Source organism: Cladophialophora bantiana (assembly GCF_000835475.1).
Source record: "Cladophialophora bantiana CBS 173.52 unplaced genomic scaffold supercont1.9, whole genome shotgun sequence".
In the NCBI taxonomy this organism is placed as follows: Eukaryota; Fungi; Ascomycota; class Eurotiomycetes; order Chaetothyriales; family Herpotrichiellaceae; genus Cladophialophora; species Cladophialophora bantiana.
This window is the reverse complement of record NW_015971583.1, coordinates 633,726-650,264: the sequence shown is the minus strand read 5'-3', so window position 1 is coordinate 650,264 and position 16,539 is coordinate 633,726. Positions and strand designations below refer to the sequence as shown.

At 52.7% G+C, this 16,539-nt stretch overlaps 8 protein-coding genes across 8 annotated transcripts; 7 read left to right on the top strand and 1 right to left on the bottom strand.

Annotated features, from left to right (window-relative positions):
- Positions 1-39: 39 nt before the first annotated feature.
- Z519_06530 (uncharacterized protein) lies at positions 40-2,247 on the bottom strand (the record flags this gene model as incomplete). Its single annotated transcript, XM_016764270.1, has 2 exons — positions 40-2,102; positions 2,151-2,247. The coding sequence occupies 2 exons, from the start codon at positions 2,245-2,247 to the stop codon at positions 40-42; spliced, it is 2,160 nt and encodes a 719-aa protein (XP_016619352.1).
- A 389-nt stretch (positions 2,248-2,636) lies between these two features.
- Positions 2,637-3,545, top strand: Z519_06529 (uncharacterized protein; the record flags this gene model as incomplete). Its single annotated transcript, XM_016764269.1, has 1 exon — positions 2,637-3,545. One exon carries the CDS (start codon positions 2,637-2,639, stop codon positions 3,543-3,545), a length of 909 nt encoding a protein of 302 aa, XP_016619351.1.
- A 443-nt stretch (positions 3,546-3,988) lies between these two features.
- On the top strand, positions 3,989-4,857 carry Z519_06528 (uncharacterized protein; the record flags this gene model as incomplete). Its single annotated transcript, XM_016764268.1, has 2 exons — positions 3,989-4,377; positions 4,413-4,857. The coding sequence occupies 2 exons, from the start codon at positions 3,989-3,991 to the stop codon at positions 4,855-4,857; spliced, it is 834 nt and encodes a 277-aa protein (XP_016619350.1).
- Positions 4,858-5,713: 856 nt separating this feature from the next.
- Z519_06527 (uncharacterized protein) lies at positions 5,714-6,880 on the top strand (the record flags this gene model as incomplete). The annotated part of the gene is made up of 1 exon (XM_016764267.1): positions 5,714-6,880. The coding sequence occupies one exon, from the start codon at positions 5,714-5,716 to the stop codon at positions 6,878-6,880; it is 1,167 nt and encodes a 388-aa protein (XP_016619349.1).
- Positions 6,881-8,091: 1,211 nt separating this feature from the next.
- Z519_06526 (uncharacterized protein) lies at positions 8,092-9,900 on the top strand (the record flags this gene model as incomplete). Its single annotated transcript, XM_016764266.1, has 1 exon — positions 8,092-9,900. The coding sequence occupies one exon, from the start codon at positions 8,092-8,094 to the stop codon at positions 9,898-9,900; it is 1,809 nt and encodes a 602-aa protein (XP_016619348.1).
- A 953-nt stretch (positions 9,901-10,853) lies between these two features.
- Positions 10,854-12,244, top strand: Z519_06525 (uncharacterized protein; the record flags this gene model as incomplete). Its single annotated transcript, XM_016764265.1, has 4 exons — positions 10,854-11,072; positions 11,494-11,644; positions 11,684-11,916; positions 11,996-12,244. 4 exons carry the CDS (start codon positions 10,854-10,856, stop codon positions 12,242-12,244), a joined length of 852 nt encoding a protein of 283 aa, XP_016619347.1.
- A 931-nt stretch (positions 12,245-13,175) lies between these two features.
- On the top strand, positions 13,176-14,225 carry Z519_06524 (thiamine thiazole synthase; the record flags this gene model as incomplete). Its single annotated transcript, XM_016764264.1, has 2 exons — positions 13,176-13,846; positions 13,901-14,225. The coding sequence occupies 2 exons, from the start codon at positions 13,176-13,178 to the stop codon at positions 14,223-14,225; spliced, it is 996 nt and encodes a 331-aa protein (XP_016619346.1).
- Positions 14,226-14,707: 482 nt separating this feature from the next.
- Positions 14,708-16,459, top strand: Z519_06523 (uncharacterized protein; the record flags this gene model as incomplete). Its single annotated transcript, XM_016764263.1, has 1 exon — positions 14,708-16,459. The coding sequence occupies one exon, from the start codon at positions 14,708-14,710 to the stop codon at positions 16,457-16,459; it is 1,752 nt and encodes a 583-aa protein (XP_016619345.1).
- Positions 16,460-16,539: the final 80 nt, after the last annotated feature.

Here is a 16,539-nt window from a genome sequence, read left to right as displayed (position 1 = left end):
AGAGAAGCACAACTCAACGTCTTCTCGATCAACACCTTTTTATCGTACAGAACCCAAAGCAGCATTCAAAATCTCATCCGCATGCCCGTCCATTCGTTGCTCGATTTTCCCTTCGTTACTCATTCGTCCCGTTGTTGTGGTTGATGCTGCAGCCTCGTTTCCTCTACGCTTCGACCTTGTGCCGACTTTTGATGTAGGTTCAGGTGATCCTTGCTGTAATGTGCCTTCGAGGCCGTTGAGAGCCGGACTCCCTTCTAGGGACCAGAACTGCAACGCGCGACTCAGCAACGTTCCTGCGACACCACCACCGCCGGCATCGCCACCAAGGACTCGTACAGCCTCATGAAGAGCCATTACCGCCTCCTTTGTGCGCCCCACGATGCTGAGAAGGACCAAACCGCGACTGGTGTGGATACTTCCAATAAGATTACGCTCGTCATAGCCGCTAACTGCTCCGCTAGAACTGAGACTTGTGCCGGTGCCGGCGAGACTGAGATGGGCAAAGGCTGTCATTCCGCGTCCTGGCTCGTAAGCTGACGCAGGAGCTGCTCCCCCTGTAGCTATTCTCAAGCATTCGTCAAATTCGGCAAGTGCCTCCTCAAATCTTCCCATTCGTCTGAGTGAATGTGCTAGATTTGCTCTTGTTGCGATCCATGCGGTCATGTTGCAACCCAATTCTGAAGCGAGTTGGAGAGACTTGTGGAATAGCTTTGCAGCCGCCGGCAGATTGGACTGGTGATACAATATCACGCCAATTTCGTTGAGTACCAGAGGGTCTCCACCTAGACTAGCAGTGTTATTGAATATCATGTTTGCCAAATCATCCTCCGAGCCTGAGTTGGGTGTGCCGCTACTCATTTGGAATGCTGCGAGGCAGTACTCCCAAGCAAGCCGCATGTTGTTTAGAGCCAAGTGCTGCATGCCTAGAAACAGCTGGGGCAGGTGGCTCCCCTGGAATAATCTTGCGGCTGTCGAGTATGCAGCAATGGCCTGATCATGTTCGCCCTCGGCGGCAAACGTATGAGCAAATCCGATCCACGCCGCAGCCGAGTGTGGATCCATGAGCGATGCTTTTGAAAAGAACCGGCGGGCTTCAGGGATGCGGCAGGTTGATAGATAGTACGTGCCAATAGCCAGATAAGTGTATGATTCGTGAGGGGCGTGAGCTGCTAGAGTGTGAGAGAGATGGAAGAGGGTGTTGTGGGATCCGGTCTCGTAGAGAACGGCGAGATGTAGGGGATAGAGGCGCGGACTGTGACCGAGCGAGGCGTTAGTGTTGCTTGATGAGGCGTCGGCTGAGCCATCAGGGCTGTTTTGCGAGTTGAGGATGCTCGTGGTGATTGCAAGGGCATCGTGAAAACGACACTGAGTGTAGAGGGTCTCTGCTTGAGTCAAAAGCAAGTCTGGATTGGAGGCCAGATTGTAGTGGGTTGAGAGGGTTTCAGCGGCGTTTGCTAGGGTTTCGGGGGCCGAATATTTGGACAAACGAGTGGTGTACAAGAGCTTGGTGAAGTGAGCGGCTTCCTGAGCCAGAGACTGGTCTTCGATGCGTATCGAGTCGAAATCGAGTTCTTCGAGAAAGGCCAACTCCTCGGAAGGAGACATCAAGGAGTTCTTCATAAGCTGATCAAAAGCCTCGAAGCACTGCACGTCTATTCGAACGGCATCCTTGTAGCAGTCGCGTGCCCGGTCAAAGGCATTGCGCTTCGCAAAACACAAGCCGCGTAGATAGCACATGCCCGCTTGGAATTTGAGTTCCTTTTCTGACTCTCTGTCTCGTTCTCTTTCTTCGCTGAACTCGATCCTGTCTCGCTGGGCTTTGCCTCCTCTTTGTGTGATATTCCTCTGGGAATGGCCATTGATATGTGCCAGCTTTCTTCTGGCATTGTGGGAAGCGGTGATCAAGTGGGTAGGATTTTCCTCGCCGAGAATTGCGAGGGCTTGGTCGTATCTGCCTTGCTTGACGTAGCAATGGGCAGCAAGGTATCGACACGAGAGACTTCGGTTGATCAGGTCCTTGCGGAGCAGTAGAGCCAGGGCACGGGTAAAGTTGTTGTGGCCAAAATGGACTTGAGCCAGCCAGAAGGCGTCGGCGTCATTGTCTGAATCGATCAGCTCTGGCAACGGGCTGGATGAGTGAACTCACATACTCGTCAGAGCAAGGACTTTGTCTCCAATATAGATGGCAGCATCGTGCTGGCCCTTGTTGAGAGCGTCTTGCCGCCACACTCGGAGGTATTTGTCCATTGTTGTGGTGAATAGTGACCGTGAAAGGACGTGTGGAAATGCATCAGTAGGAATGTTGGTGAAGAGGTAAGAATAAGAGGAAGAGAACGGTTACGGAGCAAGGGCAATCGCTTGGAAACACTCTTTCCAAAAACCCATCTCGCCTTGTTCTCACTGCGTCCGTGGGCGTGACTGCGCGGTTGTTACAAAAAAGAGAGAGTATACAATACTCGTACGTGGGGAGGGAGCGAGGCGCGGAAAAACTCGACCTCCGATTGGCTGCTGGTTTGGCTGGTACTTAAAGTATTGTTTGGCCTGCGGCGTCTGATTTATTTCGTTCTTCCACCCACTTTCACCTCCACCGTCAAGGCAGCCAAGGCACCCCTCTTCCCATCTGGCAAGTCGTCGACATGTCTGAACGAAAGGTGCTCACCAAGTACTACCCTCCGGAGTTCGATCCCTCCAAGATCGCTCGGACCCCCAAACACCTCCGGCCGACAGGTCCCAAGACCATCCCTGTCCGCCTCATGGCTCCCTTCAGCATGAAATGCACATCCTGTGGCGAATATATCTACAAGGGCCGCAAGTTCAACGCCCGGAAGGAAACGACCGACGAGAAGTACTTGACGATTTCTATCTACCGTTTCTACATCCGCTGCACTAGATGTTCCTCCGAGATAACCTTCAAGACCGACCCTAAGAACATGGATTACACCTGTGAACGAGGCGCGAAACGAAACTTTGAGTCATGGCGAGACCCCCAAAATCCAGAGCTGAAAGAGACTGACGAGGAGCGCCTGGATAGACTGGAGAGAGAGGAAGCCGAGGAGGAGGAAAATGCAGAACGCAACGCCATGGAGGAGCTGGAGCAGAAGATGGAAGAAAGTAAACGAGAGATGCAAGTCGCAGACGCCCTTGACGAGATTATGCAGCGCAATGCACGCATAGAGCGCGGCGAGAAAGGTGGCAAGGAGGAGGAGGCTCTCAATCAAGTGAGAGATCTCCAGAGAGAGCAGAGAGAGCGGCAAGAACGAGAGGACGCTGAAGCTGCCCGCAAAGCATTCCAGGCTGCCAACGCTGAAAAAGCGAGGCTTCTGGAACAAGAACAGACACCCGCAAACAGCCATCTTGCTCACGTCCAGCATTCGCAGCCGCATCCATCATTCGAGAGAATTAAAAAGATCAAGAAACCACTAATCCCCGGATTGGTGCGCAGGACCGAGCCTATTGCAACACCAAAATCACCACCAGCACCAGTACCAGGTCCTGCAAAGCCACCTACTCTGGGTTTAGGCGATTATGACTCTGACGAAGATTGAGATCAGCCAAGCCAGGTTTCTTCTAGAACTTGGAGGTCGATCTTGCATGTCTTCCTCACCCATGCGCACTTGCCGTGAACGGCTTTAATGAGGAGAGGCCCGATCGATGTCGAGCTTCAACATCTTCTCCTTCACCTGCCACGTCACAACACCCATTCCTCGACGATGACTGGCGTGTCTCCCTTTGTTGCAGCTTGGTCTTATCGGTCTGCATCTCTTATTGGCTCTCAACCAGGCCTTTGCCACCCTAAAAGACGAGGGCGTTCGAGAACGTGTTCGCAGCGATCTAAAATAGATATACACGTGGCTATCTGTGAGAAGAACGTCAGAACCTAACACTATTGTGTTTCGAGTTGTTCCTGTACATTGTTCACAGGAGGCATAACAGCTATGGCAAAGGAGGACGTCTGGTTGAGTATGCATGCCTTTTTGAGAGAGAGAGAATGAGAGAGCTAAATGTGATAGTCACCGGTTGCTCTTCTGGACTGGGCAAAGCTCTTGCACAGTACACCTACGACGCGGGGTCTATCGTTGTAGCTACGGCTCGGAAGCCCGAAACACTCTCATACCTACCTGACGACCCGAGAGTCCTGAAACTTCGTCTCGATGTAACTTCGAAAGACCAAGTCGCCGGAATCGTCCAGGTTGCAGTTGATAAGTTTGGCTCCATAGATGTTGTGGTCAATAATGCAGGGTTTGGTGTGACCGGTGATACTGAAGTTCTACCCGATGCCGATGCACGGGCACAGCTCGAGACCAACTTCTGGGGCGCCGTCAACGTCACCAAAGCGGCTCTGCCGATTCTGAGAGAAACCAACCCCCCTGGGGGGGGGTTTGTTCCGCTGGTTCGGCTTTCTACCATGCCAGCAAATTCGCCCTCGAAGGATTCACAGATGCTCTTGCGAAAGAGATGCACCCAGACTGGAACATCAAGTCCACCATAATAGAACTCGGCGCTGTTGCAACCCACTTTCCGCAGAACATGGTATTACCTCCACGGCACCCCGCTTATGAGGACCCAGCTTGTGGATATAATGCGGTCAGGGCATACCTGACCAGCGCAGAAAACGCCGTGCAGTGGAGTGATGCATCAGTCCGTGCTCAAGTCCTCCACGAGCTTGCATCCAAAAAGAATTACATCACTCCACCTTTAAGACTTGCCCTACTTGTAGGCGCCGATTCTTGGGCCGTTGTCAAGGCCGAGCTTGAAGGTATTATGAAAGGGCATGAGGTCTGGGAGACTGTGGCGGAGAGCACGTCCCACGCCGAGAATACACGGGCAGCAGAATTCTTGCTCAAGTCAGTGCGTTAGTTCCCTGATTAGAAGTTGAGCAGTTCCGGTGTCGCAATGTTTGGAATTATCTCCTTGTCGCATGGACAGAATGATCAGGAGACAAGTGGAGTTGCCCCTTTCCGCCCTCAAGGCCTTTGCTCTGCGTATTACACACGTTGAGCCAACAACAGCGTGCCGCTGTGTAGTCTGCCCGTGGACACTCGAATTCGGCAACCTGTTCTGCGACCTCTGTCACGGGTGGTCACGTCGTACAAGCGCTGAGGATATTGAGACCGCCATACCCGCTACTTCATTGTACCCTCCAGGCACGGCCACCTTGGTCAGGTACCCAATCTGCCTAGCTGCCCTTGTACCGCCAAAAGTACTACCTAGTACTATTCTTGACCGTGTGGCGCTTCTTAGCTTAAGGCGGTCCATAATTTGGGATCAAGCGCGTTCATCTGATTGGCCTGCCGTGGACTGCCCTCACCACATTGAAGCGACCGTTGGGAATAGATCGCATCTCATTTTAAGCGCCCAGATGGGCCGATGGGCCGACGGCTATGAAAAATAGCAAGCACAAGGCGTTACTCGAGAGATGTGGATCTCATTGCTTGCAGCCACCACAACGAACCAATCATTGCGTCAATGCACATATTGAGGAGGCCATGAATAGAATCACTAGACGCGCCTTATTGCAGAGGCAGAACTAACAACTTCTTGTCCAATCCCTCCATGAGGTATGGAAGCACTCAAGACACGGCTCCCGGGAGAGATATATAGAGGGGGCTTCGGCCTCCATGATTTGTGGACCAACAAAATCAACACGAAACAGTTATCAGCACTCGAGACTGAACAAAAGGTTCGCACTTCCAAGTTCGGCAAAACGACCACAATGGCCAGTCAGGCGAGCACTCCATCTTCAGTCACCAGTCCATACTCGCCGATCAAAGAAATCGCAGGCCCTGAGCATGTCAGCCCCTTTGCCTCCTCGTACTATCGACAACACACATTAGTCCCGAACCGCATCAACGTCGAAGAGAGTCAACTCTCCGATGAACGCTGGAGCAGGCATGCATTTAGCATGGGCATGCCCTTTAACGACATCCACCGGTCCCATCCAGACGCCCGGAAATTCGTTCAGAAGATGCAGAAGAGGTCCCGAATAAGCGACAAGCAATTTGCAGAATCGTTTCTCCCACTCATTCAAACCGCGTTGAAGTCATCGAAGAAACTACAAGTCAAGACTGACGCGACCTTCCACCCTGACGCTATGCCTAAGGGAAGCCCCGTTGGACGCGTCTCAGACAGTCAATGGACTATGCCACTTCCCATCCCTAAGCCCAACATCACTGTTGGTTTCAGCTCCAAAAACTTTACGTCGCATGACCTCGAGTTGCAGGACGGTATCATCTCGGATGCCCAGGGTGGACCCTGCAATCTAGCAAAGATCTCTCAACCTACAGTCGGAAGCAACTCATTACTCTGGCCATTTTTTAACGTCGAAATACAACGGGACTCGTTAATGGCTGCACAGAATGCAGCGGCGGGATCGGGGTCGACTTGCAATAACGCGCTCGCACTCCTCGCGGAAGCGGCAGATGAGACCGCAATCCAAGGCCAGGGACGAAACTTCTTTTGGCCACCAAGAAGATCCGTGCAGTCGTTTTCCCTCTCGATCCATAACAACTCTGGTGGAGGCAGCAAAATGGCGACACTGAATCTCCACAGCTATGAAGGCGGATTTTCCCATACGGTGGCTCCAATCCGAACTTATGATCTTTGCAATGAGTGGGACGTGGAATACCTGCTGTCACGGCTAGGCAGCATCTTTGTGTGGGCGGAGAATTGTCGCCTCCAGCAGATCTTCACTCTGCTGGAAACCCTCGATGCACTCGTTCAGCTTGAACCAGCAAGAGAATATTTGTCAGACAGCTTCCCACACGGGTCAATGGATGCAGTAACAAGTTCCCCTGGCAATCAGAGCCCTGCAAGGAGGAAGCTTGAGACGATTAAAAGTGTACTGGTAGAGCTCAGCCCGAAATGGATACGGGCGCAATGATAGATTTCGAGGAGGATTGTACAGGTAATCTGGCATCCAAAAATAAGCAAATGCCAAAAGAGCCACCACATCACAACGAATGACCATAATGATAATCCCTTGAAAATGAAAAATTAGCTTCATGTCTTTATTTGACTCAGATAACGTGGTCGCGAAATGCAGAGATCCCGTCCCTGCCTTCATGCAAACAAATTGGCTCTGGATGTCGCCCGCACAAATAGAGAGCTCGTCCCCTGTGACATGGTGCTCCGTATAATCACCTGAGTATACGTCGTAGTGAGGGGATTGTTTGGAAGGCCTGCGAGGTGTGGATTATGGAAATCTTCAGGCTGAGAAGGCGGTGTGAAGGGCAAGGGGCTGGAAAGAAGTCAAGATACGCTGTGAGGAGCGTTCGAAGGAGGGCGCCGCCTTGTCTTCGCCTATTGGCTGTCTTGCCGCTGGGGATAACCCGCTAGACCATTTTCAGCGGGCCCACCCTCGAACAGCCAATAATCCTTCCTCCAACTGCCCCATATATTCCACAATGTTTTCATCTCGACCTTCGAAGCGCTCAGCCCATCGCCGTCAACAGTCTTACTCCAGATTGTCTTTCCATCCGCAAGGAACGGAGCGCAAGCGAGGTCTTATTCCCCACGTTTATGTCTTTTCCGTAAATCTGAAACAATGCGGCTCCCCAGTTTTTCGAGTTAGCTGCAGGGCTATTTGTGATGAACTGCCACCTGCAATCAAACTGTCGAGTGTTATTGCTGCCAGAGCCGCCTTGAGCCGTGGCTTTACCAATACTTCCATCTCTTCAGGAGTGCCGAGCATAGCCAGAGGTTGAAACCAATGGGAGCACCTGATTTTCCTCAGCCTGGCTTTTTCGGTCAATGCTAGCGACAATTTAACGGTAGGTAGGTATGTAAGGACGTCCATTCATGCAAGACAGTGCTTTCTATTGCATTTCTGGGTTATGGCTTTATCGCCTCACGTACTTGCTTTATGAAGTTCCTGGTCGACTCCACGACTGTTTTTTCTGACTACTTCCTCTCTATTCTTTCGTCTGCGCCGTTTGTCGCCTTTTCCCAATGTGCAATCCATTCATCCACTGCTACTACACTTCTTCAATGCAGTAAAGTCGATAGCTCTCATCGTCTCTCTTTCCGGTTGTGGGATTAGCGAGCTCTGGATTTCGCAAAGCCTGGACTCGAATACCGATCCTCTGCTGCAAAATGTCTTCTACAAGCGGCTCATCGAACTCATCGCCCTCCTCTGGTGGCCTGCCACCTGCCTCCTACGACGGAAGTCACTTGCCATGGTGTACTTTCCGACAAGAAGTCCTAGCACCGCACAAAATTCACATCCTCGACAGTCCACCGAAAGACCGCATACCGACGGCTTTCCTGCAGATCGTGGAAGCTGCAAGCCAAGACACATCTCACTTCGACATCCAAAAGAACTGTTTTTGGAACCAGGTTACAACGGGTCGAGGATTTGGACCTTCCCCGATATTTCCACCGAATCTGCTGCCACCGTTGGCGAACGAATCTCATTCGCGATGCATGGTCCCATTCTTTGGCAGTCGCGAAGCCCTTCCAGAACGAACGATTAATCATCCAGCGCCCTTCTACGAACTATCGGTTCCTCGTCCTGGTCTGGGATGCGGATTTTCCGCTGCAGCCTTCACAAACAAAGAGTTGGCCATAATGCCTCAGTGGCTCCAAGCAACAGGGACAATCGTGCATTTCGAAACGGGATACATTGCCCCTGGAGCTTCGCTGTATTGTCCCTTTCTGACCTTCGAGCGCGCCTATGGGAACAAGAAGCAGCGCGTAGAATCGGCGAACAACCAATGTGCCATCGCAGGCGCTTACTGCACACGTGCCCTACAGATGCTATACACGCGGGCGCGAAAGGATCCGAACGACGGGTCAATGACGGCTCCTAACGAGTTGCCAGTCTCTTTTTCATGCACCATCGACAATAGCTTTGCGCTGCTGAATTTGCATTGGATTGATCTCGAACAAGGGCAAGCTTACTGCATGGCCCCGCTGTGTCAGTTTGATCTCAGCAAGGACGTACATTTCAGCAAGTTTCTGGTCTGGACCCAGGCTATTGGTGATTGGGGTTTATCTCATGTCCTGCCACTGATAAAAGAGGCGCTGGGACGGCTTCAGGAAGCATCAAACGGGACTCCAACTGCTCTTTGCCAGCCACACTACAACACTGCGTCAACAAGACTCCGTTTGGACACTGGACCGGCCATCATGAAGGATGAGCTTCTCATCTCGTCCCTTAAAACCACATTCGAGAACATCCCCTGGCGATTTGAAGACGAGGGTTTCTCAGGCGTCTCTTCTTCCACCGCATCCTGGGGCTCTCCAATGATGTCAGACTACACCTTTGCCAAAGTGAACTACCCGACCGTTCAACCGCCAAGAAGCAACATCAGCGCTCCTAACTCTTCCATCGTCGCTCGCAAGCGGGTTGGCGGACTTGATCTTTCAAGAAGTCCAGTCACACCACCACCAGCATATTTGCAGAATCCGGATTTGCTATGGCAGAAACGGTTCAATCATGCCATGGAGGAGATAAGGCAACTGCAGAACCAGATGCAGGCGTTCAAGAGGGAGATTGAGGATTGCAAGCGGCCATTGCTAGAGGAGAAGGCTCGGCCAAATCCAACCACCTCCCCTTCAGTGGAATCTCGGCCATCAAACGAAGATACAAGGGAGACCACAGACCTTGAATCGACCACTCCAAAGGTGCAGAGCCCGCCTCTTTCCCTGGCTTCCACCAAGCCATCACCATCCGACACGATTCTATCCCTGGCAGGTTCTGCGACATGGAAATGCGCAGCTATCGTCCTGTCGGGACATTTTCTGGCCTCGTTCGTCCCCAACACGACTATTCGGCTGATCACTTACGGCTGCATCACGAACGCGTGCCTCTTAGCGTGTCTAACCCCGAAATTCACCTTGGTTGGAATGTCGACTTCAGCAACAAAGTTCCCGACATTTGCGATCTGGAAATGGCGGTGACGCCCAGCATCGACTGGCTCGCTCTACCGAAGTGGTATTGTCGCTCGGATGTTGATGTTGATCTAGTGCAAGTTGGGAGAATCTGCAGGTACACATGATATCATATAGTGTAGCGAAATGGCTGGCTAGAGGGGCGGTGGACTTGCCATGTTGTAAACGGGTAATTCGTTCTCTAGGCGTGGATGGGGAAGACCTCCGTTACAGAAGAGGGTCAAAATTGAACGACACAACCATCACGAGATGTATGTACATAATCATGACCAAGATCTACTGGACGCTCACTGGGATGATCAAGAACCGTGATAAGTGCTCCTGCATATTCGACAACCGAAGATAATGATGCTGCCAACGAAATGAAGCTGAACTACCCCTGGATGTAGTAGCTGTCCGGGGAAACAAATATCCGACTTCGGCTGCCTCCGGTCTTGCTCCAGCCCAACCCACGAGGCTCGAGGATAAGCGAAGGTTGGCAAAAGCCGTGCTGAGATCTTCGGCCATCAGACTGACAACTTTCAGGGACTCGCAGCCTCGTCGCCAACAATCGACACTCCCTTCCCACCATGCTCCGCGATGGAGTTTGAACCACCAGACGTGTATTAAAATCACCGAACGCAGCGTCACTGTGAGAGACTTGAAACCTATTCCAAAAAGTTAAATAGCGCATGCAGCATTTCGGTCGAAGTTTCGTCCGTTCCTGCAGCCTAAAACGCTGCAGGGAAAACAGCTGTACAGCTCAATCTTACCTGGGTCCTGCGGTCTACAAATACCGGCTTTTCCCTCCCCTCCTTTTCATCTCTCTCTCTCTCTTCTTCGTGGGTTCCTAATCTAGCATTCTCGATACCTACCTAGCGCTGTCCGCATCAAGCTACTGTCCAGTTCGTTGACCTAGGTATCCATCTGGTCATCTCAGTTCTTATTTCTATTCCTTATTGTTGCATGCCAGCAAAGAAACCATGTCTTCAGGATCTACATCCCTCGCTCCTGCTCCGGCCGGTGCCGCCAATAGAGGTGCAGAACAGCAAGAGCAGGCCAAGATCAAGTTCTTCACGAACCATGGATGCGGCTGGTCCCACCGTGTCCATATTGTCCTGCGAGAGCTCGGGCTAGAGTACGAGGAGGTCCTGATCAACATGGATGAACCGAGGCCGGAGTGGTTCCTGAAGCTGAATCCGGTAAGTGCCCTCCTACATCCGCTTTATACTGGGGATACTGGACCCCGTTGCAATCGGGGCTTGATGCATTGAGGTTACACATTGGCTTATGCGTTCTGTGCACGGGAATATCACTATGAGTTGTACCTTGTCTTGATGTGGCTGTCGCTTTCCGTCTTTGATGGGCTCAGCTATCCCACCAACCCTGTGGCGCCATCAACACGATTGGTCTTACTATTCGGCATGCAATTGATCTTTACAGTGGATGCTACTTCTCTTGGTCCCGGAATATGCTGAGGTCTTCTGCCTGTTCCCCTTTCTGCCATGCCCGCCTCCCCTTAAAACAAGTGTGATGAACTGCGGCTGTTTCTTTTCCATCTTCATATTTCTATATCAGCGGTTAGTAATGTTTTTAGACGGGGCTAACTGAACTTTTCACCAGCGCGGTCTTGTCCCTGTCCTCCAGTACACGCCTCCGCCTTCTTCTTCCGACTCTTCCGCCAACACTCTCACACTCACCGAATCTGCCCAAATTGTGTCCTTCTTTACAGATCTCTATCCGTCCCATCTTCTACCCACAATTCCCGGTCTTGGTTTAGGCTTTCCAACCCAATCTGCCCTCACAGCAAGAGTCGAGGCAGCCCATCTGCGCTACAGAATGTCATTCTTCATCGACACCTACTTCACCAAGATCAACCCACTCATGTTTAAACTCGTGGGTGCAGACACGGGAAAGCCACAGGATAAAATCGTGGAAGAGATTTGGCGACTTCTGGAGACGGAGATTGAGATATTGCTTTCCGACGTGGCTGTGAATGGCCGGGGTCCGTATTTTGGAGGAAGTGATAAACTGACAATTGTCGAGGTGTGTATACTTATACTCGCTTCTAAGCCCCAATCTCGCATAGAGTTGTCATTCCTCTGACATGCGCTTTCCATGGTAGGTCATGTCAGCCCCTTTCATCGTCCGCCTGATCGACTTCTCCAACGACATCATCTTTCCGGCTCGCCTCGCGACACAAATTCTGGACAACGACCCCGCAACGAGCAAATGGCCACGCTTCGCGACATGGGCGAAACTGTGTATGCAGCATCCCAGCGTCACCTATACATGGGACAAAGAGTACATGGTGCCCAGGATTGTGGAACGGTTGCCGGCTGCGAAGAGGAAGTATGCTCCGTCGAGGGGCTAACTGATAGAATGGGGTGGACTTGTGAATGACATCCGCCTGAGTAGAACCAAGTTGTTGTGGCTGTGAAGAGAAAGATGGATGGGAAAGAATAGGATAGAAAAAGTGGTCAATGATTCAACGACTTGGACTCAAGATCCATTTTCAACCCATGTTCTCTGTTTCGCTTCGTTTGTTTTCATCCTCCACTTATATTGGCAGCATCCTCGGGCGAAGTCGAGTATCAATCACGTGTTACTGTTATGTTAAGGTTCGTATGCCAATTGGCTGGATGTGATCCGATAACGGTTTGAGGGAGGTCCACTTGCCCCTCGCCAGCCCCTCCTTGTCTCTGACTTCATATATAGCTAAGTTCCTTCTATTAATCCGCGAATTCCTCCTCTCACTTCTCACATCTTCCATCAATTCTTTCTGACTTTGCTTCTCCTGCCACATTTCGCTCTACGCGTTCTTCGCAATCTCCTGGCCTTGCAACCGATTCGCCATCTCTTCGAAGTATTTCGCTCCCTCCATCCCCTGCCTACCTTTGGTCACTAATCTGGACTCCATGCTGACAATATCAGGTCCATATCATATCCAATCCATCACCTTCAGAGTAAATCTCACTTGGCAAAGATGGAGATCGCTATGCTATCGTCTCGCTCGGTCAAGAGCCATCATGGTCAAGGTACACTTTTTCACAGACATGAGGATGTCTGCGCATGAACCGGTGTTCGCAACTTTTCCTGGCCGGCAAAGCCCTGGTCTGCCATCCAACCGAGTCCTCGATGGGGATCTGGAGATGGCAAATCTTTTGCTGGATCGGGAAAAGTTACGTTCTGAGATCATACGGTTTAACTTGATCTGGATAATACCAGCGAAAGGATTATGCGATCTCTCTCCCTTTCCCTGACAGCTTGTCAGAATTCTCCTAACACGATGCAGGACTTGCACAATGTCTCCACCAATTGCCACTTTCAACGAGTTTGAAGGCTACGCCGGTACCAAACAGATGAGAGAAGGCGCCCTTGGAGCCAAAAAGGTAGCCTTGACGGCCGCCAACGAACACGACAACAACAGTCTGCTTGAACAATTCGGCGGCAAATGGGACGGTTTCAAATTTGCTCCCATCCGCGAGTCCCAGGTCTCTCGAGCTATGACTCGACGCTACTTTGCCGACCTGGACCGATATGCCGAGTCGGACGTGGTCATTGTCGGCGCGGGTTCTTGCGGACTTTCCACCGCCTACACCTTGGCAAAGGCGAGACCAGACCTGAAAATCGCCGTTATTGAGGCTTCCGTCAGTCCCGGAGGCGGCTGCTGGTTGGGTGGCCAGCTCTTTTCGGCCATGGTACTGCGCAAACCAGCCGAAGCCTTTCTCAATGATATCGACGTGCCGTATGAGGACGAAGGCAACTATGTGGTTGTGAAGCACGCCGCACTCTTCATGTCCACGCTGATGAGCAAGGTCTTGGCCATGCCAAATGTCAAGCTGTTCAACGCCACCTGCGTTGAAGATCTGGTCACCCGTCCGTCTGCCGATGGCGGTGTCAGAGTGGTTGGCGTGGTGACAAACTGGACGCTGGTCACCTTGCACCATGATAACCATAGCTGCATGGACCCCAAGTGAGTTTCACATAACCTACCATTGCTCTAGAGGTCTACTAACAGTAAATTCAGCACAATCAATGCTCCACTAGTCATCAGCACCACTGGCCACGATGGACCCTTCGGAGCCTTCTGCGCCAAGCGCCTGGTCAGCATGAATGCGGTTGAGAAACTGGGCGGCATGCGTGCACTCGACATGAACAGTGCCGAGGATGCCATTGTCAAGGGCACTCGCGAGGTGTCGCCGGGCTTGATCATGGGCGGCATGGAGCTGAGTGAACTAGATGGCGCCAATCGCATGGGTCCGACCTTTGGGGCCATGGTCTTGAGCGGTGTCAAAGCTGCGGAGGAAGCTCTGAAGGTCTTTGAGACTAGGAAAGCAGAGTGTGCCGAGTGAAGCGGAGGGCGACACTCTCACAGAATGTCAAAAGGCCTGTAGCGGCCAGCTCGTCACTCGTTCAGATAATCCCGAACGGTATACAAATATACCAGTGTATTGCCGCCACGCAATCAGTGCCACAGACCCTATCGATACCATTGGACGGCAATGCCCGGAAGGATGGCCTTCCGCAGATTCTGCATATTTACTCATCTGTTATTTGTCTCCATTCTTCGCTCGAGTTGCCCCGTCGAGGCTGAGACCGAGAGCCGATGTCCTTCGGCCGCTTTGACGGACGCCTTTTTGTCAGCATTTCAACATCTCAGCATCTCAACTGTGTTATTGGTGGTTGATTTGTATAGGCTCGATAGCTCATTGCGTAAACTACACGACCACACTTTCGTCCATTCTTTATCTCTCTCATTGCCATGCTATGCTGAAGAGCAATTTTATTCTGAGGCGCTAGGAGCCCTTTTTTTCTTTATTTTCCAGCAACGTCAATGACGGGGGACAATGTCCGGTCCGAGAGGACGCCTCTCTTATCCTCTTCTTCAGCCAACAACAACAACGGCTTTAACACCACACAGGAGCCATCATCACGAGACTCACCGTCGTCGCCCGGCCCCCTGAAACAAAAGCAAGACGAGGGAATCTCTTCTCTGCGCGGCTTTCTCATCTGCATCTCCGTCTGGGTCCTCATCTTCATCTTGACCAACAATGTCTCGCTCATCACCACCATCCAGTCGCCCATCGCCATGGAGCTCGACGCCTCCAGCGAAGTCAGCTGGTTCACGTCCGCCTACCTGATCGCCGTCACGAGCATCACCCCGGTTGCGGGCCGACTGTGCACCATCTTCAGCCCCAGAGTCTATCTGCTCGCCTCGATCATGGTGCAGTCGTGCGGCCTCTTGGTCACCTCGCGTGCAAAGTCGCTGGCCATGTTTCTCGCCGGTCGCGCCGTGACAGGGATTGGCAGTGCGGCCGTCACGCCTGTGGCTTTCATTTTGGTGACGGAGCTGACCAGCCCGCGTCGAAGAGGCCTCTTCTTTGGCTGCATCAACACCGGCTACACGACGGGGGTGGCCTGTGGAGCGATCATTGCCGGCGCCCTCGAACCGCTGGTCGGCTGGCGCGCCGTCTTCTGGCTGCAGATTCCCTTCGCTTTGTCGGCTGTGACGGTGGCGTTCTTCGCCATCCCCAAGCCCAGGACAGCTTTGGCACAGGGGTCGTCATCCGAATCGCTGGGAAAGAAACTCGCGCAGATCGACTACCTGGGCGTGCTCAGCATCATCGCCGCGGTCGTGCTTCTGCTGTACAGCCTCTCGTCTCCGCACATTCAAATCACGCCCATCATCCTCTCGTTCGCGTCATTCGTCCTCTTCCTCCTCATCGAGTCGACCTTTGCAAGCCAGCCCATCGTGCCGATGTCCGTGCTCCGTTCGCGGGGAAATATCCTGACGGGGATCGCCACCGTCGGCGTCATGACGGCGCGTTGGGGCGTATTGTTCTACACGCCCACCTACGTGCTCACGCTGCGAAACTGGCCACAGACCAAAGCCGGCCTGACACTCATCCCGACGAATCTGGGCTTCGGGCTCGGCGGCCTGCTTGCGGGGTGGCTGCATATCAGGCGCACGGGGTCCTTCTACCTCGCGTGCATCGTCACCTTCGTGCTCTTCTCCTTATCCATGTTCGCCGTCAGTTGGATCTCGACTCCCACATCGAACATCTACCTGTACATCCTCGTGCTCTTCCTGAACGGCTTCATCGTGGGCTCCCTCCTGAACTACAGCCTCGCGCACGTCCTGCACCTGACCCACCCGACCACGCACGTCATCGTGATCCCCTTGAACGCCATGTTCCGCAGCCTGTCAGGCTCGTTCGGGTCATCTGTGGCGGGTGGCCTGTTTCTGCGCACGCTGCAGCAGTCCCTGACACGGGGTTTTGCGGACCGAGGAGTCGACCTCGCGCAGAAAGCTGAGCTGATCAGAAAGCTGGTCGGCACGCCGATCCTGGTTCAAAGACTCACCGGTGTCGATAGGGAGGTCGCCCTCGCGGGTTATGAGACCGCCTTGCGCTCCATCTACATGGCCGGCGGCGTCTGGGCGATTTTCATGCTCCTGGTCCAAGCCGGGACGGGGTGGACTGCCCCCGAGGTGGTCAAGGACGAAGAGGGTGCCTTCGGGGAAGAGAGTAGAGAAAGTCGCGAAGGCCTGACGCCTGTTGTGTCGAGGGAGCCGGTGGCGACGTAGCTACACACATAGTCTTGGGGGGGGAGGAGTGAGCATGCTATACACAGGGAGGCGGCTATTATTTTTTTTCTTCCCCATAT